Raw genomic sequence first — 20,274 nt, 5'->3', positions numbered from 1 at the left:
ATATTGAAACAAAAGTTATAATGAAATGAAAGTACATTGAAATTAATATTACTAAAGCTAAAAAGCTACTAAATGCACCTTTATTTCTATATCATTCATATATTCAATTTGTATATCTTTAATTTCTTAAATCTATTTTTTTTTTCTTTTATTATTAACATTCTAAATTCTTTTTATATTATTATAATTCTTTAATGTATCAATATGGTTACTACTCGCTGTCGTTTTTCTTCAGGTGCAATAATTTAGTAAAAATAAGTACATGATATCAAACATGTTGTTTTAAAAATGAGTTATTAAATTTATTATTTTAGATAGCTGACTGGAGACCATTTAGTTTAATATGAGACCTCTAAATCAATGTTGGAGTTTATAAAACTTAACCTTTTTTTCATAGTATATTTTTTATTAATTTTTCTGAGTTTACATTTGAAGCATTTTTAAAATAGTCATACTTTTGATCTGAGTTAACTATTTGAAACATCATTCCAGTCAGCTAAGAGGTATTTTTGAAAAATTAATTCTGTTTTGTCTTTATGTTTGTGCATGTGTTGCTTTGTTTGAATGTAATATATTGTACCTTGTTTTGTGGAGAGGGCTTACATAGGCTATGCCTGTTGCCCAATCCAATTCAATTTATTTGAATAAAATATTGTTTAAACTAATTACATTGAGAGAAAAACAGCCCATATTTGTGTAATAGAAGTATACTACTTTCAAATAAATAGCTAAAAGTTTACATTTTGACAATTTCGTAAAACTAATATATTTTAGGGCTAAAAAGGGGTATCTCATTAGATTGAAATTTTACCTTGAATTTTAACAAAAAGACTAAGCTTACCGGCACAAATAAAGGTTTTCCATTATGCAAAGAAAATCTTATTGTTTTTATAATGCCTATTGATTGTCAGCAAATTAAAGAATGCGGGCATTCAAGGACGAAGAGCGTGTTGTATTTCAATTTTTAAATAACATTGATAATGAAGTGACAAACGATCAAAATTTTATGTTATATAATCTTATGACAGAACTAGTGGCTCCCAAGAGCCTGTATCGCTCACCTGACTTTTCTTGGGGTTTTGAAATTATATAAAAAAGATAAAATTTGACTACAAAGTAATAACACTTGGCCAGCACCTCAAAAAGGAAAGGAACACACATGTTTGGTTTCATTCAATTCAGTGGTTCTCTTAAAGAAGAAATTTATATGTATTTTCCATAGGGTCCTATTTTAAACTAAGTCCCCCGTTGGCGGACATCTTGGATGAGGGCTCGGCTAAAAAGTAACAACACTTGGCCAGCACATCATAAGGAACATTCATGCTATGTTTTTTTCATTTCCTTCAGTGGTTCTCTAAAAGAAGTCATTTGTATGCATTTCTCATAGGGTCCTATGTTAAACTAAATCCCCCGCTGGCGGCCATCTTGAATGATAGATCGCTTAAAAAGTAACAACACTTGGTCAGCACCTCATAAAGAACAATTATGCCATGTTTGGTTTCATTCCATTCAGAAGTTCTCTAGAAGAAGTTGAAAATGTAAGAATTAACGAAGACCGACGACGGACGACGGACGCCAAGTGATGAGAAAATCTCACTTGGCCCTTGGCCCTTTTTTTTTCGGGCCAAGTGAGCTTAAAAAGTATTCCTACTGAAAGATTTAGTTTAGAAAATACACGTGTCAATAGATATGGTAAAAAACTTGTGGAACTATGTAACAATGTTCAATTTGAATTGCAAATGGTCGTCTTGGTGAAGACAAGTGTATTTTGTAAAGCTACTTGCAAAGATGCAAGCCTCGTTGATTATTTAAGAAATAATTCATGAGGGCTTGAAAATATCGTCATTTTACCACGGGTTGGCCCTTTATGACAAATATTTTACCCTGAGCGATAGCGAGGGGTAAAATATCGGTATAAAGGGACAACCCGTGGTAAAATATAGATATATTCAAGCCCCCATGAATTATTTCGATTCTAATAGGACAAATACGGCAATTCTTTTGGATCAAAGCGCTCTAGGTGGAGGCTGATATTTGCCGTTCCCATTAACATGATAAATAAACGCACCATTCAATTCGCGTAAAAGAATGGAACAAACTGAATAAGTGACATGCTTAAACTGTTTACAATAATGTATTTAGATAGTTTTTGAAGAATTTAATGATAATTTACTCAAATGTCTTATATGTTTTAAAAAAAAATGGCTTATATCACATTTGATCATCGTTTGTTTACGTTTTCTTGTGATGATTTTCGGTTTCACAAGCGTGTATTTTCCCGTAATATGCTTATATTCTAACGTCGTTGTTCTATGACGTCGGGTAGCTCATTCATTAAAATACATATGACGTGGGAGTACAATAGGAACAGCCCTAGCAATATATTGATATTTTACCACGGTGTGTACTCATAGCGTTTGAAGGACGTCATGTTAGAAATGATTGTATCTCCGCATTTATTTGATGAAATTGTAGATTTTGAAGTAATTGAATTTAATCCCATGTTGTCTTATGTGCATTGTCGATTACATTTTTCGATTAACAGTGCACCTCCAGCGGCACTAAAGACACTGAGAACAAACTAAAAATAAAGGTAATACTTACATCAAATTAAATGAAACCCTCAAAAGGCACCCGAGTTTGAACAGTTGTGCTCAGTGATGACACAGATCAAGTATTACAACAGATGAACGGTGTACTCGATCATGTTAATATCGACGATGTCACGCTTGAACAGATTAACGGTATATTGCACGATATTGGTAGCTCATTGATGAATACCGCATCTTCTGTCTTTGGTTCAAGAAAAAGAAAGCAAGAAAAACGAAGCGATTATAAACCGTGGTTTAATACTGACTGTAAGATAAAACGTAATGAATTTCACAAAGCCAGGGATTGTTACTCAAAACTCAAGACAACTGAAAATATAGACCCGATGAATAAAATAGCAAAGTAGTACCGAAAAGTTCTGAACACAAAATTCAAAGAGAAATGTTCCAATGAGCTTAGGTCTTTATCTAGATCGGACACTAAAGCATTCTGGAAAATATTACATAAATATTCTTATAGGCGAAAAGAAAATCCAGATATAGACATATAACTGTTTTATTAATATTTCAAAAAATCAAACGCTGGTGACTATGTCGGTAATGATGAAGAGGAGGAATTTAATATAAATGATATCTGTAATAATACAATTTGTGATGAAATATTAAACGGAGTCATAACAGAACTAGAAGTTAGAAAAGCTATGAAAGGCTTAAAAAACAAAAAAGCACCGGGCTAGGACAAAATATTGAACGAATACTTGAAATATTTGCCTCCTATTCTAGTATCTATCTATTGTAAATTGTTCAATATCATTTTAAATACAGGTATTACACCTGAAAATTGGACTTCTGGTATTATTAAATTGATTCTAGACATTTCAATGACAGAAAAAATGTAAACAAACATGTTTTTTTTTTCCCAAATTCAACTAGAAAAACTACTTTTATCCGAATAAGGGCATTCTATTTGAATTAAATGGTTCTCATAGTTAATTTATTTAAACATAATCTGAAACTTGGTAATAAAGAACTATTTACACAAAAATTGATTTTCGGATCGTGAAAGATCACGTACCGCATTTTTGAAGATCGTGAAAAGGATCGTGAAAGATCTGATGCTACGAAGATGTTCAAATTATTCAAAGTCAATAGCGCTAAAGATATTTAACGAGTAACACCATGTTTTGAGCATTTTGGTACATGTAGTAGGCGAGGGGATAATAAACTAATATAAAAAGGAAGATGTGGTATGATTGCCAATGAGACAACTATCCACAAAAGACCAAAATGACACAAACATTAACAATTACAGGTCACCGTACGGCCTTCAATAAGTTTTATAAGAATTAGACAAAAAGATCGATTTCCCGCCATGAATGGCAGACTTGTACAGAAACGATATGTTGTCGAAATTCTGTTCGTATAATTTAAATGCATCGTAAGCTGTACACGACGTCTTTTCTTCGGTCACTTTTTTGTATTTTAACGAGATCGGGACCAACTTCGTACGAACCTACAATTTTCGCATTCGGGTGTCCATCGTATATAAAAATCGGGACAGTGTGACGCGGGCAATAAGGTTCTTATCGATATTCCACTTAATTTGAAAATTGTCATGTTTGGCCTCTATGTAAATTATAAACTGAATTTTATTAAAAATAAAGTTATATTACTGATGAACTGATTTTATTGTATACACGGAAATTTGTTTTTGTCCTGAATGTGCATGAAATTTGTGCAAGCAACAATTAATCAATCAATCAATCAATCTGGGGGGAAAACATGGTAAACGTTTGTTTAATTATAATTGATTCAAATTATATATAAAAAAAAATGCACTTACCACTATTAAACAAATAAAAACGTTTGAAATGAAAAGTTTTTTTCTTGACTTTAAACAAAAACCACATATCCTTAACGGAAATATAAAACCTATAATTTATTGTTGCATTGTGTATATATTTGTGCTACTAATCATCTCTATCCTGCTGTTGTTTTATATTTAAAATATATTTTAATCTGATTAAAGATAAAGTATATATAAACTATTGCAGTTGATGTCCATCTAAAGTCATCGTACAAATTAAAATAAAGTGAAGCTAGATTATCCTTAAGCTTCCCATTATGTAGGGGATAACAGCTCAAAGTTTGATGACTATGTTGAACGCATATATCTTATTAAACTTGAAATAAAGAATACCACAGATACAAACCAGTTTACTTTCTGTCTTGACAATGAGGGTCGGTAAAAAACACAACTTGGCGACAAAAGAGATGATTTCAAAAAATGTTTAACTTTTCATGCATATGTACATTGTGCAATGTAGCAACATTTTAGTTGCACCTGCCTATTTATACGTCTAAAAAAGTGACAACTCCGGCGCTCTAGACCACACAGCCACCAAGACTGAACAGTACTTATGTCAGTTTCGGTGGCCTAGTGTTACCTTTTCTCGTCAATAGAATCTGGGGTTGTAACACAGTACATGATAAATTAGGCATGAAGATTGAATGGATTGCAGATCAAATAAATATCAAATAAATATCTATCGTAAAGGATCGTATTATACAGTCATAGAAATAATTATTTTGATAAGTGCGTCTAAACAAATGCCAACTCTACGAAATATTCATCTATTGGAACACCATTGAAGGTGATGCACTACTATGTTATATGTCACCTCCTATACATTTCTAGGAATATGATCGGTTAAAAGCGTCCGCGTGGAGACTGTGTATATTTCATATTAGGTTAGTAGGGAGGCTACTATAATGAGTCCTGTATGGTAGTATCTCCTCAGTGTTAGCGCACAGGTATTTTGACTCATTAACATGAGAAGGGAAATATAAAAAAAATACGTTACTAAGTTAAAACTTGACAGATATTGATACATAAAACTATAACAACACTGCTGTTCTTCATTCTACGTACACTAACTATGAAGCCCCAAAGAATGAGCAAAACTAACACTTCACTACAAAATGAGAACCATTTCGGTTCAAATTGTTAGTGTAGCTTATCCACTATCTATAATAGGAATGAAAAGAAACAAAACACTAAATCAGACATTCCAGCATAAATTTCGGAATTACGGAATTTCGGACTAGGGAAAACCTATATGGCACCGACAACTTCGTTGCGGGGCCATACTAATGGACGTCATACTTAACTCCGAATTATACTCAAGAAACTATAGGACATTTTAATTATTTTTCTAATCTACATAATTACACATTTCCCACTATTAATAGCATAAGCATCCTTTTAAATAATCTTCAAATAGATATAGTGGGTCAGATGCAGGTTACTTCACGACAATATATGTGTCTATTGAACTCTCCGGATGCATCATTGTTAAACCCGTTAAGCTGTTTATCGGCTTTGTTAAAAAAAACTATAAATAAACAAAATTATATAAAAGCAATGAATTTATATATTAAAGTTCAATGGAATGGGGAGGAGATATTGTGATTTTATATGTTTTGAGTTAAAAATCAATTATAGTTTGCAGCTCGTGACGATTTAAGACTTACATCTTGGTTGGCCATTCTTTTTATGAAAAAAAATCAGTAAAACTCTTCCATCTTATCATTAAGTTTGGAATGGGAAGTGTAATGTGTAGAAAAGCCAAAAGTATTAAAATATAAATAATTGCAAGATGAAGTAAATCTGAAGTCGATGGACAGATAATATAATTCATATTATCGATTTTTGACTACGGGTTCTACAACTATTCGACAGATAACCTACTCTGTGGTAAGACATCCTAGTTCTCAGTCAATTACGAGCAGCCAATATTTTTTTTCAAATATATTATCGGTGCAATTTTGGGGGAAATTTACTATTTTCTGATGATTTATTCACGTACAGAAAGCAATTGAACAGAAAAATTTGCCTCAAGTTTGAACTAATTAAAGTCTTGAATTTTCTTATACACGATGTTGCTGCTTGACCGAGTACCAGAATGTCCCACCATAGAGAAGGGAAACCGTCGAAAAAATATCTAATTCCGGAGTCAAAAATCGGTAATATGAAAATGGACAAGTTGGGTAAAGATGAAAGTCAAATAATATTCCAAAAAGCACCACACGAAAATTTAGACATAAAAATGGTAAGCAACATTAGCCAACTTGGTACTGGAATGAAAGCCGGTGTTTATAAAAGGTTAAACGGCTGAATTAATTTACGTATAATTATAACGTTGTGCACGATGTTCCTACAACACGACGTTACACCACCACGACGTCAAAGAGAGTTTTCTGAAACTTTTGACATACATTTATTCAATTTGCTAGTTTCATTTGCTTTTTTTATGTAGTTGGTTGATTCTAAATCTGTCTCTATTAATTTTGTGATGTCTATTTACAATGAATTTATTTACCTCAAGTTGTGGAAATCGATTAAATAATTTATACCCTTGTTTCACCTTAAAATGTTGTATGTCGTAAGTAATGAACTTGAAGGAAGGAAACATGGGACAGAAAAGTATACGGTTTTCAATAAATGAATTATAACAAAACTTTAATCGCAGGCTGCTAAAATTGCTTGGTGCATATCATCTGTCATTGTAAATTTTTCATATCTTGATTCAAACCTAATACAAATATATCAGACACTCTGCAAGTAAATAAAAAGATATTACCCTTGATTAATTAGAATTGAATTGTATTAAAAATTTGCTCGACACATAACTTGTCGAAATATAACCGTTAAATAAAATTATTATATTGAAAATAGATATCTTGAAAACTATTTCCCCAGTCATTTTAAGTTGCTTGCTTTTAAAAATGTACTAATCTTCTCCCGAATCGTGCGTTTAATACGGGATTGCATTAATTCAATGAAACAGTTTTTGTCGCTGTTTTCGATAAGTATTTCAGTTACCTCCGTTTCATGCACAACATGCACCGTGGTTTTTTTTTTTTCGAAAACCATCAATTTTTTTTTAAATTTTCACCACGCCATTCGTTTTAAATGTCAGGAATATACAATGGAACACATTTTGCACATGTAACGTCGAAAAAAAAGCGTTTGTTTGGATTTTTCGACGTTTGGACAAAATGGCTACCGTTTTATAATGTTTCGTAGCATTTTATTCCTGTATGACCCAAACATGCAGTTAATAAAAAAAAAATCTAGACTTTATGTTCTTTTCGTGTATCTAACTTTTGTTTTCGTTAATTATAAATTACTTATTCAAATATCAGGTAAAAAACCCGCATTTATTGCTTGTACAAATGAAATATCAACTTGGACAAAATGGCTACCGCTTGAAAAACGCCTGTGTAGAGATGGTTTTATAGAATTTACAATTTTTGAACTCACGAACAATGAGGAAAATGTTTGTTCTTTCGGTAGATGCTATAATTATCTCACATTTTTTAGACATTTTTAGCTATGTCTTCTTATAAAACTACCTTTCAGCCGTTAAGTCAACGAAAAACGTCATTGGACATTTTTCTTATTCCAGCTTAATATGCAGCCATCGAGTCAAACGAAATTCGACAAAAGAACGGCTTTAATTTAACCAAGAACTGACACACTTCGTTGCTTCTGCCAAGTTTCGGGAGGATCAGAGAATAAGAAATAGAATAACTATACTTAAGAGATAAAACAGTTGTTCAAAAATGTAACCGGTTGGACATCCATTTTTGCCACATAGCTTTGTTGTTTTAATCCTCAAATATACTAGATATTACTAAGCATATGACCAAGAGCTATAAGAACATACAGGAAAACATATACTGAATCAGTTTTTATAGTGGTTTATGTTTGTTAACATTTTATTTTGTTTTGCGGAGGAAATTTCGAAGATTCTGTTTTAAATCATAGGGGTTGTAGGAACATATGTTATTTGGGGACCTTTTAGCTGACTATGTGGTATTTTCTTTGCTCATTGTTGAAGGTTGTACAATGACCTATAGTTGTTAGTAGATATAGGAAGATGTGGTGTGAGTGCCAATGAGACAACTCTCCATTCAAATAACAATTTAAAAAGTAAACCATTATAGGTTAAAGTACGGCCTTCAACACGGAACCTTGGCTCACACCGAACAACAAGCTATAAAGGGACTCAAAATTACTAGTGTAATACCATTCAAACGGGAAAACCAACGGTCTAATCTATATAAACAAAACGAGAAACGAGAAACACGTATATATTACATAAACAAACGACAACTACTGTACATCAGATTCCTGACTTAGCATTTGCAGCGGGATTAAACGTTGTCTGTGTCATTTGGTCTCTTGTGAACTGTGAAAAGTTGTCTCATTGACAACCATATCACATCTTCTTTTTTTATATAAACACGTAATTATATAAATCAATTGTAACACCCAATGTATTGTTTATGGGGTAAAAATTAACTCAAAAACGATATTCCGGGAAAAAAGATACGGGTTTCTGACTTCGACCAATGAAATTGAGTTTACCACCGTCAAACTTTTGAAGAGTAGACTCGACTTTACGATACAAAACTTTTGTTTCGTAGTTACCTATTATGACTTTTTAAGGGCACCATCATGAGTTGGTTGTCTATTATGGAATTTCTATTGTCAATGATTGTAACAGATAAATATAAATTGTAATAGCAAATTCTCGTCCTCTATTCCTTGATTATTTCATCACCAAATAAGAAAACTCTGAATAATTACTCTTCCTCAGTAACATGACGGACGTCACGTGTATGAATGTTATTAACCTTTCGGAGCACCGACGATAGATCCCGGATGTTACAGCGAGCTTCGTATTCCTCATTCCCTAGTTTTCGTGTTTGTCTTTTCGTCAATCCTCGTTCTTTGTCATGATATGTCGGTATACTTTAGATTTATGAGTTTTGAATCTCCCGTTACTGGTGTCTTCTGTCTCAGTTTTATTTCTCTGAAAATTGAATTCATATAAGAAAATATTTTAAGGTTTTAATCCTCTTGCTAAAAAGCTTAAAAAAACATCAGTTCCTTTGTTATTTGAAAGAATTGGGAGAAAATTAAAAAATATATATATATACACGAATCGAATAGAAACTTTTTCTTAGGTTTCGATCTTCTTGCTAATAAACAGTATATCGGTTCATTATTTGGTAGAAGTGGGTCAAAACTAACACAATGCTAAAGATAGAAACGAATTCTGTTACATTTGCATAACTTATTTAACTTTATTAAATTACATGTAAATTAGTTTACATCGATCAACATTTGGATACCCTTTGAAAACCCATGATCATAGGTATATATCTAAAGAATAATGTATAAAAATCAATAATTCAGGTTTACTATAAATTACATTTTTTAATCATATAATATCATTATGAATCAATGTTGTATATAAATGTCGTGGTATTGTTTTAGTTTACAGGTTGTACCACTCAGACAAAGGTAAGGTTTGTTCCATTCTTTGAAGGCATAGAGAGATTTTAAAGATAGCATTCGTAATTCCATGTTTGAGTATTGTCATTGTTCTAAATTTTTTAAGCCTTTACCTTATTTTTTTAATTTTCATTGTTTTGGGTTTATATTTTCATGTATCGAAACTGGAGAAGTTGTTCACATTTACAGAAATTGTATTATCTAATTTCTTTATTTATCATTAAAAACATTAAATTTCTGTATGTTGTTTATTCATAAGATGTAATAAAAAAAAAATGACTTTCTGTATTCATTGATATTACATATGCTATCATATTTTGTTTCGTCTTGGTACCATCTTTTTTTAATTAAACGAATAATTTACTTTTGATTGAAGTCAAATTAAGAATTGCATATTTTGTTTTCTTCACAAATTATTTCATTACAGAAGAATGGAGACTCACATGATTCTTGTTGTCTTGTTGTTAGCATCGTCTGGGACATTGGCTCAATTTAATCCTAGTTGTAAGTATACTGTAAGCCTCATATTGTAAGCATTATTATATTGGACATTGGCTCAATTCATCCCTACTCGTAAGTATATTGTAGCATTATATTGGGCACGGCCACGCTCAATTCAATTCTAGTCGTAAGTGTGAAATCACTAATGATATTTACGGTATAATTTTTACTACACCTTTAGCGCATTTCGACAACAAATATCTCTTACAGTGATGCCGAAGAACAAAATATTCTAATATCAAAAATCTATTTTTTAAAAAAAATACGAACTTATAAATCATAAAGTACACAAATTATAACCTATTTTGAATAAGGGTTTGCAATTTTTTCAAGTATGACTTTTAAAATCTTTCGATTCCTTTTTTGAGACCATGCAAAAATGGTCTTTTACATGATTTTGCTATGATAAAAGAATTTCTAGAATATGTAACAAAAATATAGAATCTGTTTCGAATAAAACAAATCACGTCCTTTTCTATTTGTTATTGAGTAAAATATTATATTTTCGGTCGTTTCCAGTGACCGTTGAAAGTTGTACAAAGAGCAGTTTGAAGCTGACTTTGAACGATGCCGCTCAAGATGGAATCATCTATATTCAAGGTCAAGGGGCCGCTTGTAAACAGTTGACGGTGATCGGTTCGAACATTCACGAATTTAACTTTGGTGCTTGTGGCATTGCATGGGTAAGTTATAATACATGATCATGCCAGCGCATTAAATACCGTTCCCAGAAAACTGAAAAACCATGATTATGCGGTAAAGTTCACATATCACCGTTGTATATGAAGATTTATAGAATATCTATGATAATAAAAAGACACAAATAAATTTATTTGAATAAAGCAAATAGATTAGCATGGCATCTTATTCTATACCGGTAGTCATCACGAAAAACTATTGTTATAACAGAAAACGCTTTGGAAAATTCAGGATTGTAGATTTATAAAAATAAGAAGGTGTGGTATGATTGCCAAATTGCAATTAAAAAAAAAACTCCACCAGAGACCAAATGATGTAATTACTTTCTGATCTATATACGGGGTTCTCTTTTTTAAAAGACAGATTGATGAATATTTGACTATAATCATGTATGTTCAAAACCCTGACTTGAGTAAAGATCAACTAATACGGTAACTTCTTTTTGTGTTGCCAGTGTTGTGTTTTATTAAGTCAGAATATCAACCTTTCTCGTGTATAACTACATATTGTGAAATACTTTCAAAAACAATCTGACATTGATTGCACATTAAAAAAAACAATGCATGCCTCTTGTTAAAAGTCTGTATTGGGACGTATGTAGTTTATTTAATTCATCCAACTTTCACCAGGAATCATCGTTCAAAGTAATTGTCCAGAAGAAACAACTATATCAGACAGGGGACGATAAACAAATACCAATTATGTGTTTGGCCGATCTGACAGACATCTCATTAAGTGGGGATGTCAACAACTTGTAAGTACTATACTTTTCCTCTTTGCTCGATCAAGCATTCTAAAAAAAACCTCTTAAAACGATACCAGGATTTGTTATGCCATACGCGCGTTTTGTCTACACACTACTAATCAGTGGGGCTCCAAAAAAATAAAGAGTTGGAAACCAAATCAGATCAAAATTTCTGGGGTTTTGTTCTTAGTTTTGAGGCTCGAGAGATTTCAGTGTTTTTAAGGCTACCATATAAACAATACTAACAGATATGGCACGAGAGCTGTGTATGATAGCTTTTAACTTTTAATGTGTTCAAGATTTAGGTCTCGAAGTCGCCTTCTAAATCATACCTGAAATAAATATAATGATATAGTATGATAACACGACCCTAAAATCGATGCAATTGCGAGACGTAAATATGTCTATTTTGAAACAATTGAATTGTTCTTGTAAAACCGTCTTGGGCTAACACACAAATGAGTTAAGATATCCAATTTGTGAAAATATACTTGCAATGTAAGACATAAACCAGTCAAAGCCAATATCATTTGTTAAATATCAATTGTTTACTTTAGATCACTGGAGTACTTGTGATATTTATAACATTAATGATATTGCTTGTTTTCTAAGGGACAAGGATGACGATGCCGGACAGAATTTAACAGTTAAACCAACTGCTTTTATGAAGTTATATAGCGACGGAGTTGATGTAACCGGTGGTAACGTAAAACTGACTGATATGCTGACCTTGACCATGGAACTTGACACTGATTATCTTCGTAAGTTAAACTTTTTTTTAGAATTGTTTCAATCAGTCGAATATGGCGTTTATTTGACATACAAATCACCTAAAACTTTCAACAGAGAAAACTATTTGATCTATAAAGATGAAATGTAAATGGTAAATGTTCATTAAAAAGACGTAAAAAGTTTAGAATAAAATAAAATAAAATATATCTACTGAGAAGCTTCAAAGAAAAATGTCATGTGTCTCAGGAAAGACCCAAAACGTAACGTAATCGCCATCCTTGTCTCTGGTCACATTTATAGCTTTCTATTTTTGTTTGAATATTTATTTTGATTTCAGAGGATTTTGATATCAAAGCGAAATACTGCACAGCATCAACCATCCCAATTACAGAAAATACGTAAGATTTTAATTATGGAATCTTTCGTGATTTTTTCTTTCGATTATTTTTGGTCATACACATTCCTGACTTTCAAAAAAATAATTTGAAATTTCCTGATGAAAGTGTTCTCTAGACGCTCATCCAACGAACGAAAAAGGATCTGATTCAATTTACAGTTGCATATATATACACATTAGTTTTGTTTTAAGATAGAAAGACAGAGGATGAAATTAAATTACGGTATATGTGAATAAATAAAAATGGGACAAGTAGTATTTAAACCATTTTGGAAATGACCATCTATGTTTTTGCATACCAATGTTATCCTAACATCGGATTGAAGAAAATTAACCGAAATATTTGTGTAATATTATTATTATTACTAATTTATGATTAAATGTATATATTTTCTCAGATGTGCAACCGATACAGAACTTTTCCCAGAATTCTCCAAACCAGCACAAGGATACTTGTCGGCTACCTTCGGTGCTTTCCGTACAACTGACCTCAATGGTGGATCTGTTCCAATGACGTTTACTTGTAGCTTACAAGTTTGTTTGGGAAGCTGTTCTGTTGTAAGTATAATCAACATGTACAATGAGGTTATCCCTTTCTCATTAAAATAATTCAAATTAATCAAATTAACTCAAAATCGAAATAAAAGTACGAAAGACCTGTAGGTAAAGTATGTGAGACAGCGTGCAAGTTGCAGCCTTTAGCTAAAAAACTGACAAATGTTTCAACTCAAACAATTTCATTTTTATGCCCCACCTACGATAGTAGAGGGGCATTATGTTTTCTGGTCTGTGCGTCCGTCTGTTACACTTCAGGTTAAAGCTTTTGGTCAAGGTAGTGTTTGATGAAGTTGAAGTCCAATCAACTTGAAACTTAGTATACATGTTCCCTTTGATAAGATCATTCTAATTTGAATGCCAAATTAGAGATTTTATTCCAATTTCACGGTCCAGTAAACATAGAAAATGATAGTGCGAGTGGGGCATCCGTGTACTGTGGACACATTCTTGTTTATTTATATTTAGCTTTCTTCTCTTGTCTACTATTGACCATCAAATCTTCATATTTGACTCGGCATGTTGTAATTAAGAAGTAAGCCGCCATATTGACCTGCTGAAACCTATAAATGTTTGATTTATGCAATAGAGTCGAAAACTTAACACCATTTATAGCAAACACTCTATGTGTATCGCTCACGAATATATCACAGTGATCCACATTTTGAGACAAAGGTTATCTACCGGATCAAGCCTGTCAAAGTATTTGTAGATATACATACCAAATTATAATTTTTCCTAAACAGATCTGATGACGCATTTTAATGTCACCCAATATCAAAATTTATGCATACGCCAGACAGTAGTGCAGGAAATTTTGATTAAGTTTATTTATGTATAAAGCAAATTCATTAAATAAGTAAATTTTAACTGATAATCTGAATTAATTATTTTTGAATTTTTTGAAACTACTATTTGAATGTTGTATTTCGAAAGCTGTTTTTTTTCTACTGACTGATTTGATTTTTTGAAATGAATAATATATTTGATTTCAGACAACATGTTCTAGTGGTGATAATGGATGGGGAAGAAAAAGAAGAGATGTGATGGATGTCATTGTTTCTGGAAGTCTACGTCAGAAGAGAGCAGCAGACGACACGTCACCGTTTGATGACATCAACGTCGGGTCAACGCTCAGAATTATAGCTAATGATGTTGTTATTGAAGGTAATTGTTATCTATAAGAAACTCAAGCTTGAATAGTTTCATGGTAACTAGGTATCCTTTATTCTATATGACCGCCTGACTAATATGTCAACTATGAGTTTTTAGCCGCTTTTTCTGTACACATGAATTATTTTTTAAATGATCATTCATACTTAAGACTGTGTATTAAATATTTTGTTGCCAATTATGTCACTATGTTGCTGTCGTTTTGGGAATATGTTTTATTCTTATATGTATCAATATTTGGTTCTATTTGGGACCCCTGCCTATCAATACAGGAATAATATTTATTATAAAATAATAGGTACTGTTAGTTGGGAATAAAACAGAACTTTGTATCTAAGATCAGTCTGATCAATTTGCCAATAACTAAATGTCTGTCAAATCAGAACATGTGTACTTACATAATTATATAACCATCAGGAATGCATTTTTCATCTCGTACCAGTCCCAATAGTTATATCAAAGGTACCAGGATTATAATTAAAAATGCCAGACGCGCATATCGTCTACATAAGACTCATCAGCGACGATTAGATAAAAAAAAGTTATAATGCCAAACAAGTATAAAATGGAAGAGCAGTGAGGACCCAATATTCCCAAAAGTTGTGTCAAATACTTTTTAGGTAATCTAATCCTGGGATAAGAACATCTTTATTTTTTTTCGTAAAATTCAAAGTTTTGTAACAGGAAACTTATAAAAAAGACCATATAATTGTCATTTATAACCAAAACTGCTCTGAATAACATAGAATTTTAGTAATGACCAAACTATAAAGCAAATTAATCTTTTATAGCCAATTATACCGTATGGATTTCTCTAATCGATGAAACCCGTACAGTAGCCTATAATTACATCCACTTCATATAAACTTGAGTGGATTTTAGTTGTTTCACTTATCATCATACCTCATCTCCTTTTTTATATAAATCTGAAAAGATACGTCTTTTCGTGTTAAACATTTGACTTTAAATTTGCTTCCTATCTTATACTAATGTTTGAATGTTTTATTTCAGATGGCGATGACAATGGTGAAGTTTGCATTGACAAATTGCCGATGATTCTTGGTTTGCTGGCCTTGCTTATTGCCTTTTTGTCGTCTGTCGGAGCTGTTGTATACCTCTATAGAAAATTGTCAGCAAAATCACCAAAATCAACAGAACTTCACGCCTTCAGTGAAAAATGCGGTTACTGAATAGGATGATAATTATGACTGTACTTTTTGTCCAGATTAAAGAATTATTTATTTATCAATAAGTTTAGCTTTCTTTTCTTATTTCTTAATATGATAGTGATACAAGTTTTGTCCGATTGTTTGTAACTTTTAAACTTTTGAGTAGGAGTTTATCAGAAACCATCTACCTTACAAATCTGCATAATACCTCAGACAAGAAAACCAACCATGGCAAATCGAGAAAAAGAGCAACAAAACGACAAACAACAGTTGGCAGTACACTATGCTGTAAAATTAAATTTTGAGAAACCTATAATAGCCACCTAAGGTTAAACTCAGATGCTCCAGAATGCTTTTTGTTAATAGATATTATTGGCTTGAACTTATTTTAGTTTTAGATGCGTATTTTTTGTTAATAGATATTATTGGCTTGAACGAACTGTCAGTGAGTGAAAGTTCACTCAGAACTGTGTGTCTTTTACTGTCGGGATGTATAAGTGCCCTGCCACGTCCACTCTGTTTTTGTTAGATGTACATTTTGCATTTCTGTTTTGTATACATCTGATGAGATTATCCCTTTTCAACAGATTTTTATGATAATAACCATGCTTTATTATAAACGTGTTGATTTTTATTGCATTTTAAACCAGATTAGGTTTTGGTAGTTGCATTAGTTGTTTGTCTGACACCCAAGACGCATAGAAGCACGAAAACGCATATGATTGGACTTTTGACAGTTCATCCCATTAAGTATTTATTTTAACATAGTGCAAAGAGAAACGCCTTTCCCGAAAAGTTACACACTAATAATTCATTTCTCGAAACATTGATACATACTGCAGAAGGTTTGTCTAAGCCATCTTTAAGCGATAAGATCTGTTTACAATACAGCCCATCTGGCGAAATAACAATGATATTATTTGTTTCCTGTCCAACTAGATACATATATCGGTTTCGGTCTTCGGCTATTCCAACAGGATACCTAATAATGTCCTCATCACTGAAAGCCCATGAAAGTGTACCATCTTTAGTATAACACGAAACTACGTTTTTATCTGACTCTGCACATTTCAGTTCATTGCCGCTAAAAGAGATTTGTCTTGCAGAATGTCCGGGTACTTTAACACGATTTATTAAACTGCCGTCAAAATTATAAAATATGATCTCGTGATCTGATGTTATAGAATGGATAGCGCGAATGGCAAAATTTTGCAAGTCTGTAGCAATCCCAAAGCAGCGATGGCCTACATCTACAGAATTAAGTATTAGTTTAGTCGATATATCTATGAATAGTATACGTTTTTTATCAGAAAGTGTTACATATATTTTGTCGTCTTTAGTATGAACAAGGTCAAACGGTTTACCTGGTAAGTTCATGAATTCAAAATAATCCGCATCATCCTCAGACTATGTTATTAATCTTTTATTATCGAAATCTGCAAACAGAATTAAACCATCTTCCAATATTTCACAACCATGCACACAAACATCATGTTTACCATGCGGTAGGTGAATTGTACATTTTTTTGTCAATGTCGATGGCACTTCTATTGGTGCTTGAAAGTCAATACTCCTAGGTGAAAGAGTTTCTGTTGATTGTTCTGTGTCTGTATATACTTCACCAAAAGATGAAACTGTTTCAACAATTGATAAGTCATCTGAAATAGTTATATCAATCTTGATGACTTCGTAATTGTTCATAGCTTCTATATTACTATTTTCTTGGTCCGCCTTCTCTGTCATTTCTTTAATCCCTAAAAAGGTTTGTAAATCACTAGCATATAGTTCATTTGATCAAACAATTTTAATTTTGCTGTCATTTCACTTAACATCTTATTTAATTTTGTTTGAACCTCGGTTTCAATTCCAGAAAGTCTCTATTGTATATCTTCTTGAAGTCTGTCTAAGTGTTCATTAATCATCGTTCGAGTGTTTGATATTTTAGACAATAACTGTTTCTTCTGGTTTCTGATTTGAATAGTATTCATGTATATTTTCTTCCTCAGTAATCGTATTTCCTTACGTGTGTCCGACAGATTTTGTTCCAGTTTATCAAAAATGACTGATGACTTCGCATTTTGTATTACCTCGTTAAAAGGTAAAAAATCCAGGCATTTCTTGTGAGTGTCGCTTACGCATGATGTACAACACAAATCTTGGTGAAATTTACAATACAGTTCGTATGTATTGTTATGCTGAACACAAACGTCTTTAGAGGATAGAACTGATTTGGGTAATTCTAAATAGTTCTCTATATTGACAAGTTTATGACGCCCAGTAGATGATGAATAGCTGTGATGTCTGGCACAATTTTTACACAAGCATTTTGCACATTCTGGGCACCATTTTGTTGCTTGCTTGTTACATAAGCTACATAGTTGAGTCGTAGGAGATTCCATACTAAATAACTGAAGGGGAAAACAAAGTATTATCTACAGAAATATTCAAATATTGGTTAAAAGTAAAAATCCTGATAGATAATTAATTTGAGATATACTGTAAGATTTTAAACAAGCCTCATAAATACGGTTCAGACGCACGAAATTTAAAAAGGTGTCATTGTCATTGATATATGTCAAATACTGTTTGAATCCTTTATTATGGTGTATCAACTTAGAAACAACTATTATAAAGATCTACTTATATTTGTATATACAATGTATATACATATCGTTCGTGTGGTAAGTCCCCGTTCACAAATTAATAAATTACTGAGAAACTTACTGTCATCTCATTTCATGTTTATGATCTCTTGACTATCAAATCTTTACGATTGAGGCTTCCTGGGAAAGCTAAACACAGAAAAGCGCTAGGGATGTACGACATTTATTCAGTTTTATTTACATTTACCTTCATAAAATATTACTAAAATTGTCTTCTTTTATTTTTCTATTGTAATTATATTTCAGTGTTCCGGTATAGTAGACATAATAAAAATCACAAAAATACTGAACTTAGAGGAAAATCAATTCGGAAAGTCCATAATAGCATGGCAAAATCAAATAACAAAACGCATCAAAAACGAATGGACAAGAACTGTCATATTCCTGACTTGGTACAGGTATTTTCAAATGTAGAAAATGGTGGATTAAACCTGGTTCTATCGCGCTAACGCTCTGACTTTAATGACAGGTTCATCAAATTCCGTTATATTTACATTGATGCATTAAATATACAGAAAAGTTATTACCCGTCAATTTTTAATCCACATCATTTCTTCCGTTATATATAATGGAGATTGGGTTGGGGTTTGTTTTGAGGGGGTGGGGGATTTCCAAAGAATGAAATCACAACTAATATGTCCGGCCGCAAGATCGGTGTCCCGTAGATTAAAACTTTGAGGAAAACATAAGTTTGTATATATATAGTTATAATCATCAAAACTTTGAGCAAAACATAAGTTTGTATATATATAGTTATAATCACCAAAACTTACCTGTGCCGAGATAATTCTGCAATGATGTTTGTTCTAGCTGTAGAACATCCAAAGTAACATACTGTTTAGATATTGCTCCATTTCGGACAAATGCTCAGATTTTAAAGTAGTACGCAAAAAGTTTGTACATGTAGTTACCTATTAAAATGTATTTGTCTAAAAGACAGTTTATTATAATTTAATCTTATGCTCTGAGATCTTATGTTTTTAAGCCTCAGTGAAATGTGGTCATATAATTTGAAAATCAGTGTACATTGTTCCATTAAAATTGATTTTAAAAGGGTTAGTAAATGTATTCAGTCATGGTGTATTGTATATCATATTTTCTTGTTGTTTACAGAGAATATATACGTTACATTTTATATTTCTTTTCGTTAGACATTCAACAGCCAAACAATATGGAATGTTATAACGTAAATGTACATACAATTCAGTAGTAAATAGATAACAATTTCACTAACATATTCCTGCTTAAGACCTCTCTTTGAATGGAACATTTTATGTGACTGTCATACAATTGAGAAGTTTAGCTAGCTATATAACCAGGTTTAATCCACCATTTTCTGCATAAACAATTGTCTGTACCAAATCAGGAATATGAAATTTGTTATCCATTCATTTGATTTGTTTGAACTTTGATTATGCCATTTGATAAGGGTCTTCTATTTTGAATTTTCCTCAGGTGCTCAGCTTTTTTTTTGTGATTTTATCTTTTATTAGAGAAAATAAAAAGCCCAAAAATTACTTAATGTTTATATACAAGTGATTGACAATGAGAACATTTTCCACCAAAGCTTAAATGAAATGGATGTAAACAATTATAAGCAACGGCACTTTATGAATTTTCATTTTACAGTTACTGTTAACTTACATTTTGGTATTTCACAGTTTAGTGCGTTTTTGAAACTGTTCTGACGTTTTACACTAAAGTTTTTGGTTGAGTACTTTA

General features: G+C 32.0%; 2 protein-coding genes across 4 annotated transcripts in view; one reads left to right on the top strand and one right to left on the bottom strand.

The window, feature by feature from the left end:
* Nucleotides 1–4,481, bottom strand: part of LOC134706357 (uncharacterized) — a 40,441-nt gene extending 35,960 nt beyond the window's left edge. For 2 of the 3 annotated variants that reach the window (XM_063565225.1, XM_063565226.1), the window contains exon 1: nucleotides 2,605–2,736. The gene's annotated coding sequence lies outside the window, so the exon portion shown is untranslated. Of the gene's footprint in view, nucleotides 1–2,604; nucleotides 2,737–4,392 lie in introns of those variants that run through there. The other variant, XM_063565227.1, reaches the window with a different exon arrangement.
* A 5,865-nt stretch (nucleotides 4,482–10,346) lies between these two features.
* Nucleotides 10,347–15,972, top strand: LOC134704872 (uncharacterized). Its single transcript, XM_063563659.1, has 8 exons — nucleotides 10,347–10,422; nucleotides 10,939–11,102; nucleotides 11,748–11,872; nucleotides 12,476–12,624; nucleotides 12,933–12,993; nucleotides 13,391–13,550; nucleotides 14,543–14,714; nucleotides 15,732–15,972. The coding sequence occupies exons 1-8, from the start codon at nucleotides 10,350–10,352 to the stop codon at nucleotides 15,908–15,910; spliced, it is 1,083 nt and encodes a 360-aa protein (XP_063419729.1). The 5' UTR covers nucleotides 10,347–10,349; the 3' UTR covers nucleotides 15,911–15,972.
* Nucleotides 15,973–20,274: the final 4,302 nt, after the last annotated feature.

The sequence above is a fragment of the Mytilus trossulus genome, chromosome 2 (assembly GCF_036588685.1).
Source record: "Mytilus trossulus isolate FHL-02 chromosome 2, PNRI_Mtr1.1.1.hap1, whole genome shotgun sequence".
In the NCBI taxonomy this organism is placed as follows: domain Eukaryota; kingdom Metazoa; phylum Mollusca; class Bivalvia; order Mytilida; family Mytilidae; genus Mytilus; species Mytilus trossulus.
The sequence above is the reverse complement of the archived record's forward strand: the minus strand, read 5'-3'. Positions and strand labels throughout refer to the sequence as shown.